The sequence below is a fragment of the Tasmannia lanceolata genome, unplaced genomic scaffold (genome assembly GCF_043159265.1).
Source record: "Tasmannia lanceolata isolate RefF3 unplaced genomic scaffold, GAP_Taslan_0.1 ptg000003l, whole genome shotgun sequence".
Taxonomy (NCBI): Eukaryota; Viridiplantae; Streptophyta; class Magnoliopsida; order Canellales; family Winteraceae; genus Tasmannia; species Tasmannia lanceolata.
The window spans coordinates 54,927,956-54,943,334 of NW_027518680.1; the positions used below are offsets into that span (position 1 = coordinate 54,927,956).

General features: G+C 38.8%; 1 protein-coding gene across 1 annotated transcript in view; it reads left to right on the forward strand.

Annotated features, from left to right (window-relative positions):
• Positions 1-1,498: 1,498 nt before the first annotated feature.
• The window catches only part of LOC143863386 (uncharacterized), a 44,982-nt gene continuing 31,101 nt past the window's right edge, over positions 1,499-15,379 (forward strand). Inside the window, exons 1-2 of the mRNA XM_077374062.1 lie at positions 1,499-2,106; positions 6,006-6,342. Coding sequence (XP_077230177.1) covers positions 1,946-2,106; positions 6,006-6,342 — 498 coding nt within the window. The 5' untranslated portion in view covers positions 1,499-1,945. The remainder of the gene's footprint in view (positions 2,107-6,005; positions 6,343-15,379) is intronic.

Sequence of the window (15,379 nt, forward strand, 5' to 3'; positions counted from 1 at the left end):
AAGTCTAAAAATAGAAGCATATCACTGATAGCATGAGCAGAAAGTTGATTATTTAGACTCAGCTTTTTTGGTTTTGTGGTATTAAGATGATAGTTTTTGTTTGTGGGACATATGGCATGATAAGACACTTCATTTTGCTATAGTGATATCTATGCTAAAAAATGTTTTTTTTCTTTCGTATATGACATGAATGTAGAGCATGGCCTATTATCCTTGGTTGCACACGTATCCTGCTAGTTCAGGCAGTTTACATTGGGTTCTCCATGCTAGTTCATAACTACTTGGACAACATTCTTTGCTGCTTTTATTTTACTGTCTAGTTTATTTCTATATGATGGAAAGGCTAGTGTGGTAAGCTCTTCTTATCTCATGTGGATATCTTGTTTTCCTGCCTTTCCTTGTCTATTTATTGCTCGGTTGTAGGTGGAATTCTTGCAGTTCATGTGTCCTGCAAGGAACCGAGAGCTACTAATAATTACACATTGGCTGATCCTTGGATATCTCTTGTTAATGTGTTTCTTCTGTAGCTCTTTTACATCTCCAAGGACATTAAAATGGGGCAGCAGAATTGGAACGAAGTGTTTTCTATGATCTTTAATAAATCATTCCAAAAGGGTATTACAAATGGGGTAGCATAAATTCTCCCTACGATTGTTTAGCCGGTAGATCATTGTCCTTGTAGTGCCAAATTTGTGTGGCCCACAAATGTACATTAGTAGTTGGGGCCATAAACCCATAGGATAGTAGTAAAAATTGAATATTGAAAGTCTACGAATTTAAAGTCATGTAGTTGTTGATGAATAACGTGCAATTTCAATGTCCGGGTGACTCTCAAAAGTCACAGACATTTAACGAAGTCCACGTAACCTTCAAAATCCTTTATGGACATTTAACGAAGTCCACGTAACCTTCAGAATCCCTTACGACTAAACCCCCCTTCGAGTTTTCCTCTAGGGAGAGAGAGCAAAACAGAGAGAGGTCAAAACAAACATGAAAGCAAACAAAGAGAGCATAGTAAAGAGGATGAAAATAAACCATATCACTGTAAACAGAAAAAACATACAAAGAACATGTAAAACCTAAGCAAATGGAGGACAGTGGACCAACCAGATCATATGTTTATTACCCAAAGCAAAATAAAGAGAACTAATTGAGGTTTTTTTTCTAATGGCAATGGAGTTTTACCGTTTGGAAATGATAGTAGCTTGGGGAAGAAGAAGATAAAAAAGTTAAAAGGGTTGGTGAAGTGCATTAGGATCCGTTCCTAAAAGGTGGAGGGAAAATAAAGAGAAGGGTATTCTTGTCCTAAAACACCTCTAACAGGACGTGACACCCCTTTCTCGTGATTTTGAGAACTCTGCTCTTGATTCATAATTTCAGCAAATGTTGACATTTTTTTAATAATTTTCCTTTTTTTTTTATCTCTCTTGACCACAAGTTGGAGGGTTGGGGCATGTTTGGATCTAGGGATTTTTGTTTCTTAAAAAAAATAAAAATTCCTAAAGTATGAGAAATCCAAGGTTTCGTTGGGTTTAAGGTCGATTCTGGGCTCTCTCATTGGTCTCCATGACTCTTTCCATTTTAAAATCGTCGACTAGTAGTGAATTGTGCTCCATGGCCAACCATAGCCAAACTTAGGAAATAAACGGTTTGGATCACTTGTACTTTTGCTGGCTAATCAAATTCAACCGTTGATAGCTTTTGGGGAATCCAAAAAAACTTCACCACCTAATCACAGATTACCCTTCTCCTCATTCGCATCTCTTCCTCCGTTTTAAATCCCCTTGTACAAAATCCAATTTTTAGTCTTTTCCCCCACATCCAAACTAATTTCAAAATCCCATATCACAGATTTCTGATTATCGTAGTTTCAATGATTCTCTCATGAAAATTTCTCTAAGAACAAGATTCATTCAGTTTCTTTGATTGTAACACTTATGAGAAAATGGCTGGAATAGCTCTATTGTTGGATCTATTGAAGAAAAATCCCAATTTTTCGAGCCAAGCTCTTCACTCTTACGGATTATTTTCAGCCACTGTTGCTGCTTCTGCTGCTGCTGCTTCTGTTTCAACAGGACGGCCTTTCGCTTCGAGGTTCTTATTTGGGTAAATCTTTTAAAACCCTTTTGTTTTTGTTGTTTTACAGTTGGGAATTTGTGTTTTTTTCTTTTCTTTTAGTAGATTGAAAATAACATGAGAGTAGGTCATTTGGCTTCATGGGTTTGTTTGGAAATTGGGTTTTCTGTTAGGGGTAATTGAAAGTATTGATGCTATGATTTAGTAGTATGTGGAGGGATGATCTTTGTGTGGGTGCTTTTAGTGAAAATTCAATTGTGAGTGATTATTTCATGGGCTAATTGAGATTGATTAGGCAATGAATTTTTAATATTTGTCTGTATTAGATGCTTCAGTATATTGGGACTGTGTGTTCCTTCAGTAAAATTGAAAATAGTCAGTGGGTGATCGGCTGTTTGCTTCTAGGTTCTTATTCGGGTACACTCATTAAACCCCTTTCGTTGTTGTTTTTTTGTCACGCCCCGGTCACATCGTGCGGATATTGTCCGGTTCTAGGTCGCAACTGTCCCCGGTTTTAAAACGCGTCTATGATGGAAAGAGTGGCGCAGCCCAAGAACTAACAATCCACAATCAAGATCAAGAAGATAAAGGCAAGACAAATCTCTCGTATGCATAAACGTGGTTGTAGAATTTTTATTCAATCCCAAAAAAAACTTCCCCAACTCCAATCGTCCATCCCTTTTATTACATTTCGAAAAGATTTCCAAATTCTAAAAAGTATCTAACTTTATGTTGGCATATCTATGTAAAACACTAAGGTTTTCCTAGGCTAAAAACTAGCTACAAATAAGAAAAGCAACTATAGCCTATCAAATCTAGGAAACAAACTACTTAAGAAAATGATAAGCCAACTTTAGGAAACAAAATATTAGGAGAATAGGAAATTGCATTTTCCCAAATCTTCAAGTTTGCATAATCTTGCAAGTTTCCCATAACACCCCCCCATAGCACATGTTTCCAATATCTCAATCCTGTAAACTTGCAAGTTTCCACCAAAAAATAGTTCCATATTCATGGAAATTTTCTGTATTTTCTACTTGTGAAACTACCACTTGTGAATCTTCCCAATGTAGCTGTTCTCAAAATTTCCTGCTAATTTTTGGATTGTATCAGGAGGGGTCCACATATATAGCCCATGAACATTCTCTCCGCTTCTGATGTGGGATTCTACAATCCGGATTGTAGAATCCCTGGTGGATTGAAAGATCCCACATCGGAAAAGGAGAGTCAATTCCTGGGCTATATATGTAGACCCCCTCTTTCCATCTGTAGATGCGTTTTAAAACCGGGGAGGGTTGCGACCTAGAACCAGACAATATCTGCATGATGTGACCTCGGCGTGACAGAATGGTATCAGAGCCGTATCTCCTCTAGTAAGGTGTGGCCCGTGTGGCAGCAAGGACTCTGGGCCCTAAGGCCGGGGGGGGGGGATTGTAGAATCCCACATCGGAAGCAGAAAGAAAGTTCCTGGGCTATATATGTGGACCCCTCTTTCCCTGTGTAGATGCGTTTTAAAACTGGGGAGGGTTACGACCTAGAACCAGACAATATCTGCATGATGTGACGTGGGCGTGACATTTTTGTTGTTGTTTTTTTCTTTTATGCACTTGGGGATTTGTGCTGTTTCTTTTAGTAGATTGAAAATAACATGAAATTAGCGCATTTGGCATTGTGGGCTTGTTTCAAAATTGGTTCTCAATTGGGGTATCCGACAGTCTTGATGCTCTGATATTAGTAGTACGTGGAGGGATGATCTTTGTATTGGTGATGTTAGTTTTGAAGGATTGAGAATTGAATGAGATTGGGTCACTCACCGATTGGTTTGGTATGAATTTGGGTATTCGTGATTTTCCATTGAGCTGGTTGAAAATAACACGAGACTAGATCATTTGACAACAAGGATTTGTTTCAAAATTGGATATTTGATATTGGTTAATTGAGGGTTTCGATTCTTCATGTAATTAATTGATGGATGATCTTTGGCCGGTGGTTTTATTTGTAAGATCGAAAACATGGTTTTAAAACCTAAAAAAATTTCGGCCGAAATTATAAGATTTTCACCGAAACTGAAATTTCTGCTGAGGCTGAAACTGAAACCAAATCCAAAATTTCAAACCATGATTGAGAATACAATAGGATTATGTCACTTACAGATCAGGATGGATATTTAATTGCTCTTTTGTGTAATCACTCACATTGATGCTTCAGTGCTGGTCTGACGTTTTGTTAGTGAAAATTTAATTGGAAGTGATAAATTCATGGACCAATTGAGATTGAGTCAGCAAAGAATATTTAGGACCTGTTTGTTTGAGATTATGATAACCGATGGTGAGCCTCCAAACCGATTATTGGGCTCAAAATTAATGTAATTTGAGCCCAATAATCAGTTTGGGGGTTCACCGTCGGTTGTCATAATCTCAAACGAACAGGGCCTTAATTTTTTTATGGATTAGATGCTTCAGTATAAAGGGACTGTGTTCCTTAAGTAAGATTGAAAATAATCGGTGGATGATCTTTGTTTTTTGAAATTTTATTTCAATGCATTTGGGAATAAAAAGTATTAGGTTATTATCGATTTTGGTTTGACCAATGATTTGCTTTTACTATTTGGTAATTGAGTTATGAATTTGTTGGAAAGGGTGATCTCCAATCTAGACCGTGTCATGGTTTGCTGATACTCCCTCTAGATTGATGACATCTCTCTCTCTCTCTCTCTCTCTCTCTCTCTCTCTCTCTCTTGTTTCCTCCTAAAAACTTCGAGCGTGTGACAAAACGTCATAGATACCTGTTCTTCAAATTTGTAAGTTGGATTCCAGCTGATGCTTACCATTTTCCCATTTAATGCTGGGCCCTAAGGGCATGGATGATAATCAAAGGATCCGAGCCAAAGCTCCGAAAGGTTTCTTCGTAAGTGACCAAGAATATATCTTGCACTGCAAGTCATTGTCATTGAGAGAGTGAAACACAAGCATAGCTTTCTAGTTATACTTTCCTTCTCAAATCATAAGCCAATGAGATGCTACTAACATTATGCAGGGTCGTCAAGATGCAGTGTTAGGATGCTGTGGTGGTGGTTGGCATGCTTATATTTGTTATATTGTTGCTTCCTTAGTCTTATGCCATTGTTAACTTGTCATATAGAGTCTCTACTCTCTCCACATTTTTATGTCAAATCTCCATTTTGCTTTGTATTTAAGCATGCACATTACACATCAAAGTTGGCAATCTCACTTCTCTCTTGTTACTAGGAGTGTAAGTTGCATTTTCCAAGTTATTTAGTCAATGATCAGTGTCATTTTCTGTTTAGTAGTACAAAAAATGGGGTTATGATCTAGTTATTTTTGTCTCAAGCAAGCGTAATTCCTCATAACGAGCACTAGGATTCTTAGATATTATCCATACATTGTAGAACTATCAATCATACCTTGTATTTATAAATTTTCCTTTCCATCTTCAACTCTTTTTGGAGAATACTGCATATCTTCCCCAATCCCTTTTTATACTTGTCTCTCACTTACCATGCAACAAATTTTGGAAATTTTTAGCATCTAGATTGGAACCATGTAACAATGCTAGTGGTAAATGAATCTATACTCAATTGAATTAATAGTATCCACTTTGTTGGGAAAGTCTAGAGCATACTTTTAATGCTTTATTTTGGGCCTTCAGTGCCTTCCCTTAATGGCCGACTTGAATATGAGTTTCTTGGAAAGTTGGCATGTAATGATTAATGAGCACCTGGTTTTGTTTGTATTTTAAGTCATTATGTGACCAGCTCTCTGACCAACTTGCAACTTAGCTGATTTTTTCAATTCCTTTTGTAGAAATGTTCATTATTCATTAACATTCCTTTCATCTGTGGTGACACTTACCTGTTTTATTTTTTATTTTTGGAATGGCTTTAATGACTCTTACCTGTTACATTTCAGTGATGGTGGAATTTCAGTTTGTGATGCTGGCGCATCATGGACCAATGATTACATCTCTAGTCTACGCAGTGCTTCTGAAAATTTCTTACAAAATGATTCTATCAAATACAGTACTAAGGAATACCCTATAGAGATGAAACCTCTATTCTCAGCTTTCGGACTAAGGTCTCTTGCAGTGACGTCATTGAGGTCATTTTTAATATTTTATTTGCCTCTTTTGGAGCCTCGTACACACATGGAAGATGATGATGATGATTTCCTTGATGATGCTCCACAAGCGCAGCCTGTAGATTTGGTTGTTCCCTTGAAAAAGTCAGTGAAGTCGATAGTGCGTGAGGTGAATCTCTTATCAATTTTGGAATTCAAAAAAGAAAAGATAAGAAATCTCTTACCAATTTTTTCTTTTGGCTGCTTCAAAAGTTACATGGTAACACCAAACACTAATGTTTAGATCCACCATGCTGCATCATTAGATCTCTAATTTTCGATTTGTAGGACTTAAATTAAGGCTTTTGACATAATTTAGAGGTCTGGGGCACCTGAAAACTGGTTTTCTCTTTTCATTAACTAAAATAAGAATTAAATCTCAATAATGACAATAGTGACTATGCATAGCAATAAACTATAGTAGTAACTCGGAAAATCAAAATGAGTTGGTCAGTTGAATCAAATCATTGAATCTGATTGTGAAATTTGTCAGCCTTTTCCCTTGAAAATTAAGAGAAGTGCATCTGATAATAAAAAAATTGTAAATATAATGAGCCCAACTCCACCACAGAAACTTTTCATGTCATATTACTTTATTTATAGGAGTGTCGTAGCCCCTAAATGTTTACAACCACAGGCCTAGACCTGCGTTTCAAGTGGCTAAGTTAAGCCCACAGCCCATATAGAAATAAGTGAAACCCACATATGGTAGTCATAGACGTTTATTTTGTCTCTCCTCAATTAGTAGCTGCTTGTTTGTTGATAAGCCTTCTGCTGTTTATTCTATTAGGTCTGTTACTAGATAGATTTGAAGTGGTGTAAGTTGAATAGGAATCTACTTAGGGGAGGCATGGAACTTTATGGATGGTATGTAAAGCTCCATAAAGCAGTGAAGACAATGATAGCAGTGAGGACAAGCTCCATAACATAGAGAATTCTAAGTTTCTTTTGACTAAGTGTGATTCCTTTCTATATTGGTGGTGAGGCTCCATCAAGATCCCTTTCTAGAACAGTGGGACACTTTCTAGTCAGTCCTATATGTTGTGAGACACCTCATTCTATCTTATCTCTGTTTATTTTCTCAGTTCTTATTGTTTATGCTAGATCATTGAGTTAGTTTTCTACTATTCTCATAAAAGTTTGTTCTTATTTGGTCATCCTATATCAATTTGGTATCGAAGCCCTATTGACCACTATGTCTCCATGAAGTGGAAAATCATATTCCCCACAAATGTCAGAGGGCCAACGTGATAAATAATTGTTATAATTTGTAAGTCCTACCATTAAAAAAAAAGGAAACAGAAAAGAACAGAAATTGTATGTCAAATGAGAGCTCACTCTGAATGGGTAGATTCTAGAGAGAGGGAACTGCATGGTAACAAGTTGTCCAATGATTGCCATGCGCCGGATGAAAGAATGAATGGGCTATCCAAGGAAAACCCTAAGGGGCCGTTTGGATAGGTGGATTTTAGAATCTTGGATTTCCTCGTAATCGTGGATGGAAGTCGAGAGAAGAAGGAGACCGTCAGTCGTTTTCTTATTTCTCACTCTTCTTTCCGTCGAGCGAGAGAGTAGGAGATCACCTCTGTTTCCAGGTTTTAGAAATCTCAGGATGGGGGAGAGATTTCTAAAACTTGGATTTCTTAATTAAACCCCTCATCTGCAACCTACTTCCATTGTAAAATCCAGAATTTTACTCCGTTTTCAAACTTAAAACCTAGATTATGAAATCCACGTATCCAAATAGGGGGTAAATGAAAAACATGATGGAGAAGGTAATAGCAAACTGCCTCACAACAGATGGGATCTGCTATAAGGGGAACGGTGTGTGATAATCCTAACTATGGGCCGTAGACATATTGATGCATATATTAGGATCTATTTCCGCATTATTTAGTTTCTAGGATTTTATTTTCCATGTTATTAGTTATTAGGATTTTTTTTCCATGTTATTTTTAGGAATTCTTATTTTAGTAGGTTTCTATCTTTTAGGTTGTTAATTGCCTATTTATAGGCCTCTTTACAGCTTATTTTAAACTTTGATGATTAATTGAATTGATTGAGAGCTTCTCCCCCAGATTTCTATTCTTCCCTCTCTTCTCCTCTTCTTCTTCTACTTCTCCCTAATTTCGTCTCTTCTGTTGACTTTTTATGTGAAAAAAGTCTTTTTGTAATTCAAACTTACAATGGGGTGTTTTTAGTCATTATATGTTTGTCCTTCTTTGGGACTTGCTTTATGCTTTTGGGCATCTCATTCAAAGTATTTTGGCTTCCCTCCAAAAGGACTAAAGTCATGAGAAAACTTTAGTCCTAGATGGGAAGTGTGAGAGGATGAGAGTGGACATATATATACTTTCACTCTCTTAGCCTTGTGAATGAGCAAGAGGTCATGGGGATCCTACGCGCACGGATCGCCTACTTGGGTCCGGCGGGCTTTTGGTCTTACCACACACGCGCGCCGCCCGGCTCGGCCGGCCGGGCGCATGGGCCTAAGGATTTTTCTTTTCGTTTGTTTATTTTTTGTCTTTTTCTTTTAAAGGTTTAAATATTTTTTAATTTTTGTTTAAACTCTTTGTTACCGTTTAAGATTCCGTATCGACGTGATTTAGTGGCCGTTTAGGAAACGTCTCTCACGCATTAGATGGTGCAGCGTTTCGCTAATACGTGCCTCTTGTTTTTCTATAAAACGGGATTTAGAGATAACAGAAAGGTATCCTTAGCGGAAAAACCTTCCTGATTCTCTTCTCTATGTCTCTTTCTGTTTCTGGTTTTCCCCAAGATTATCTGATCAAGGCTTTCTGGCACATATAAGTGAGTTTGATAGGCATCCGGGTTGCGTGAGTGCACACCCTTGGAGCAAGAGTTGTTGTATCCTGGAGACATACGCCGTGAAGCCCATTGCACCGTTGATTCATCATAGTAGGGGCGAGATTTGTCTTAAGGACAGCGAAGACCCTTCGTGCCTCAACTCGATAAGTGATCTAACAACTTTGTTTATTTGCTTACATTTAATTCTTGCAGTAAATAGCTACTGTCGATTTCTGATTTCAAAGTTGCGAGATTAAAAGGTTACGAGGTAATCTTGAATCCTAAGTTACAGATTTGCACATCGATTTTTCTAATGATCTTAAGACAAATCTTTTCGATATGTGATCTGTAATTTTTGGGATTTAAATTACTAGAAATTAATCATCATGGCTTCCCAAATCGAAAGACCTGAAAAATTTGACGGATTGGATTTCGGTAGATGGCAAGAAAAGATGCGATTCTTTCTAACCTTTCTAAACCTAGACTATATCTTGAATGATCCTGAACCGTCACCTAATGAGGAAGAACCTGCAAGAACCCATCTCTCTGAAAAAAGGAAAAGAGATAATTATCTCTGTAAAGGACATATACTGAGTTGTCTCAGTAATCAATTGTTTGATTTGTTTTTTTAGAATTGGGTCTGCAAAAGAGTTGTGGGAAACTCTAGAGCAGAAATACCCAGTCGAAGCAGCGGGTTCTAAGAAACATCTTATTGGAAAATATTTTCGATATCAGATGGTGGATAGTAAATCTATTATGGATCAAGTGAATGAGATCCAGTTGATTGTTTCTGACATACTTGCTAGAGGGATCAAGATAGAAGAACAGATCCAAAGTTGCGAGATTAAAAGGTTACAAGGTAATCTTGAAACCTAAATTACAGATCTGCACATTGATTTTTCTAACATCTTCTTTCCCTATTCGTATAATTCTATCTCCTTTCGTCTATTTCTCTCCCCTTTCCTCAATTTTTCTTCACGGTGCTGCATCAATTTGGTATCAAAGTTAAAGATCCAAGTTTTCGAAGATTGGTTTCCGAAGATCGAGCCGCGAATCGCCCTTAAATTCAGGTTCGTTCATCATCTTCAAAACTCAACAGTCCTCTTCCCTAGCCCCAACACTAGAACCCTTTCACCACCTCTAATACACAGTACCCTCGTATTTCCCAACCTAAAAGCCTTTTGCCGTCTTGATTGCCTCTTACACCCAGCCTAACCACGCGGTAGTTTTAATCCCATAGCCAGCCACCTCTTTGCCATCCATCTATAAACCCTAAAACAAGCCCCACTATATCACCCGAACCTTTCTATTCCAACCTTCAATTTAAATAGATTCTAAATCCCTCCACCAAAACCTGTTAGTCTTGTAGATTTATACAAACCCCCAAACCCACTCTGTTTTAAAACCAAAATTGGTCCCTATTCTCTACCACTTACCCATACGAAGCCCATAGTTGCAGCCCAAAGTAGCTTATGCTCTTAAGAGAAATAGCCCCTTGAACCTTCTTTTGTTTTTTTGAACCCTACAGCAGCAATTTCATTCTGTTCAATAACCACCCAGCCAGACTCTGTTTCAGCAGCACCTATGTCCTTGATTTTAGACCAGATAATGTGTTGGATTGGTATTCTTTTTGAAGGGGTGATATCACCAAAGCCTTAAAGTGGTGTGGTAGCGTGCAGGCCATACTAATCCATGGGTGGTAGGGACCACCAGGTGAAGTAGTCGGCCTCAACTTGGGAAGTGCAGTCACGTTTATCTGTGGGGTAGTGAAAAAAATAACAAGAAAAGCAAGTTGCCTTGCCACATCACCATACACTTACTTGGAGGATAAGCAACTGACATGCAATCAAGAGTTACTGCATAGCAGGTTTCCAATATAGGCAAGTTACTGATAAGGTACGATATTGTTTACTTTATGCTTACCTTATTTATTGAGGTAAAAAGGCAATAGTAAAAAAAGGTAACAACTATTCTTGGTAGCTGTGTGAAAGTAGGCCGGATAACTTGCCTAATATGTTACCATTCCAAGGCAATATTTTCATTTCTTTGGAAAAGTTCCATCATAAATTCTATCCCCCCTTTAGTCCCCTTGGGCACCCCCCTTATATTAAGTGTTTCACTACTCTCCGACCCCCCCTTCTTTCCTTGGGCAACCCCCCTATTTTTACTTACATTTTCACGTGAGTCTTTCAAGTGAAGAAAAAAAACGGTGTTATATCTCACCCCCCATATTCCTTCAAACACCTCCATCCAATTAGTACAAACCAATTTAACCCCCCTCTTTTACAGTAGGCACCTCCCCCCCCACCCCAAAAAAAAAAAAGAAAAAAGAAAAAAAGAGATGGAATTTTCTTTTTCTCTCCCCTCTTCCATACTCTCTCTTCATTCGATCAATTTCCGCTCGAAATTCAACATAAAAGTTGTTCGTGACAACTTTTAGAGCGTATCCAGCATATTTTCAACAACGGACAGCAACCATTAGCCCAGATTCAGGAGCAATCTCGGCCGTTGATCACGCCCTTCTTCCGATCATCAACTTTCACTCATCCGATTTTAGATCCGCGACAGACGTAGTGCTTCTTTCAACATGCCAGATAGATCAGATAGTTGATTTCAGTTTCGACGCCGATCCCAATGGCTCCGCCCTATGTTCCATATTTTGACGGGTACGACAATTTCCAAGACCGCACTCCCTATAGTTATTATGAGACTGTATGTCTACTGTGGATTAATGCTTTGGATGCATATCATGAGTACTACGGCTATGATTACCGAGTGACCATCTACCGAGCTAGAGAAACTGTACGACAAGCCAAGAGGTTATGGATCAATCGAATCACGGACCGTCATCGCAGTTCTTTTTTCTATCGATGGGAGAGTGTTCGTGATGAGTTTATGGGTATTTATGCAATACGAGCATATTAGTATGAAAGACAATTGATGCGTGCAGCTGCTCGACGAGAAGAAGCAGCTCGCCGTGAACAAGAAGCCGCAGCCCGCAGTGAGAGAAAAGCTGCAGCCCGTCGTGCATGCGAAGCTAAAATTGAAGCTGTGAATTTAGAGCGTCACATTCGTGAGTCAGATTTGCAGAGCCGCTCCACTACTTCATCCGTCTTATCCGTTACTGTTATTTTTCCGGGTCCAGATGCTAGTATTGATGAGATTATTGATGTTGAGCCTTTGATTCCATCAGATTCAGACTCTGAGATGGACGATCCAGAGTTAGAGACTCAGTTGATTGCTGATATCGACATTGTTGCGCATGATACTTCTGAGATTTCTGCCGCACCGATTGCCGATCATCTAGAGAGAGCTTCACTCTTCTGAGGCAGATCCACTTGAGGCTGATCAATTGCCTGAGTCCGAGCTGCGTGATCAGCTCGTTGAGGCATTACCAGCGCATACACAGCACGAGCTGATCATTGAGGATGCTGATTCCATCTCATTACATGAGCACACTGATAGCATTGCTTCTCCAGTAGATGTCCCGATCGAGATGATTATGGAGGTCGAGCCCACCGATTTCAGTGCACAAGATGACCATCTTGATGCTGATCATAGCTTGATACTACCTCCTGCTATCATGCCGATTCAGGAGGAGTACGTTGCCATTTTTCCTGCTTCATTACTTGTCAGGAGAGGTTCGCGTATTTAGGAGTCTACGTGGGCACTTTCTTTCCTCTTCTTCCGCCGACCTTGTAGATGCTTCTCCCGATTGTCTCGAGCTTTAGACATGATGATTGCTTCTGCCGGATTACGCGTTCTATTACTTCAGTGGATTGTTTACATCTTTGACCCAGGTGGATTTGAACTCGAGGGCGAGTTCTTTTCAAGTGGGGGGAATGATGCAGATATTAGGATTTATTTCTGCATTACTTAATTTCTAGGATTTTATTTTCCATGTTATTAGTTTCTAGGATTTTATTTTTCATGTTAGTTTTAGGAATTCTTATTTTAGTAGGTTTCTATCTTTTGGGTTGTTAATTGCCTATTTATAGGCCTCTTTACAGCTTATTTTAAACTTTGATGATTAATTGAATTGATTGAGAGCTTCGCCCCCAGATTTCTATTCTTCTCTCTCTTCTCTTCTACTCATATTCTTCTTCTACTTCTCCTTAATTTCGTCTCTTCTTCAGGTTATTTTCGTCTCTTCTTCCCCTATTCGTCTAATTCTATTCCCTTTCGTCTATTTCTCTCCCCTTTCCTCAATTTTCTTCACGGTGCTGCATCACATATCCTCTTATGGCATGTGACCTTATGGGCAATTTCTAGAGGTTTATTCAGAAAGGATATGCATGCCCATTTGATGACATTAGCAAGTGAGTACATACCAAGGAAGCAGGAATCTCTACTCAGAATGGGAAATCTCGATTCTCTGAAAATCGATTCCGAACGGGAATCTTCTCGATTCCCCGATTTTTGGGAATCTTGTTTCAGAAATGTGGGAAACACGATTCCCATTCTACGGGAAATTCGATTCCCACTCTATGGGAAATGCATATCCCACTCTATGGGAAGCACGTTTCCTATCTACCCTCCTTGTCTATTGCTAGTCATCTTCTTAGTATTTACATATATAGTCATTTAAGTACTTAAGATTTACATGTAAATAAGGGAATAACTTCCATTTGAATCTATTAAAAATACCTTCAAGACCCAAATCTAAAAGGATAAAAAGTCAACTTTCCAGTTCTAGTGCAAAATTCGAAAAAACGGGTCGGGTCAAAATCTTAAATTCCAAACGATGGGTTATTTTTCAAATTTTAAAAATTCATAAATTCTATCATGTCCAAACATTATTAAATCTCAAAAGTCTGGTAAAATAAATCTCATAATTTGGTTTCTTAATTTTTTCTTCTTGTCAGGCACTAGTCAACAAACTGGTCAGCCCAGGCATTTCATAGTGATTTTCCTTTAAGTAAATGTTGGATCTTTTAATAATAAGTATTTTTTTAATATTTGGTTTATATAATTATTTCTTATATTCTTTAGTAATTTTTAATATTTTTAAAATTTTTAAATATTTAACTATTAAAAAAATTCTCCGACCCTTCACGCCTCCTGCTTTGCTTCTCGCTCTGGCAACCTTGGTACATACTGATGTGGCGGAATTTCATGGGAAGCTAGCCTTATGCTTTCTTGGATTGGATGACATCATTGGATGATTATTTTGAGTGGCATGATGTCTCGGATGACAAGCCTAGATTTGGTGGAGTGTGGAAAAGCAATTATAGCCTAGACTGGCTTATCTCCTATCACAAATTCAGAAGAGGCGAAGCTGAAATTCTTTGAGAAATATTTGTCACCAGATTATGAAGAGAATATTTTCAAACGACTATTTTTATTTCAAATAGGAACTATGTGAATGGAATAATATGCAGAGAGGTTCAATGAACTCAATATTCAAAGCCAAATCGTTGAAGATGAAAGACAAATTGTCTCTCATTACAAGAAAGGTTTGAGAATAGAGTTTTGAAGGGAGTTGTTGACAATTAGGTTGTTTGGAGCAAGATTGTCAGAGCGGGAATCGAAACGGGAATCGAAGACTCCCGGAATGGTCGGAAGCGGGAATCCTGAAGTCATCGGAGAGTCGCTGGAGAGTCTACCGGAGATTCGCCGGGAGTTGTTGAAGAGTTGGGAATCGCCAAGGAATCTCCGGAGAATCGCCAGAAAATCAGGTTTCACATAACATTAAACCGCGGTTCCTAAAAGTGGGAATCACGTTTCCGGGGAATCATAAATCACGATTCCCAAAAGTGGGAATCGGGTTTCCGGCTAGTCCGAACCGGGATTCCCAGATGTTGGGGATTCGAGAAGATTCCTGTTTCGGATTCGTGAACTAGGAAATCGCGGTTCCCCACTCCCAAGGAAGAATCCTGCTTCCTTGGTTTGGAGTAGGCGAGCTTATCAATTAGCCCTAAAAATTGAAGCACAACTCATGCGACCACAGTTTAAAGGGTTCGCTTCTCAAGCCTGGGAGCCTACTAACAAAAGTATCTCCGCCACCACATGTACAACACGAAACGCTCCCATGAGTATGCCGATGTTTCAAGAAAACACCCGAAGGCAGTACCTGTGGCCACTGGCTCAAAACGAAGTTTGTTGTTACTAATCTAACCTGTACGGGGCTGGCACGTTGGCTGGCGTTGTGGGTTTGCTCCCTAGCGACGCAAGTTCAACTCCCCCAGGCTTACTTGATGCACGTGGTTTATGGGTGATTGGGTGCATCCATAGGGAATAGTCCTGCTCTAAATGGGGTGGGGATACCCAATTGCATAAAAAAAAAGATCGAGAATCTGCCAAATGTGGAGACTGAGGATAATTTGCAGTTGTTTGACAATCAAAGCATATTCATTTTT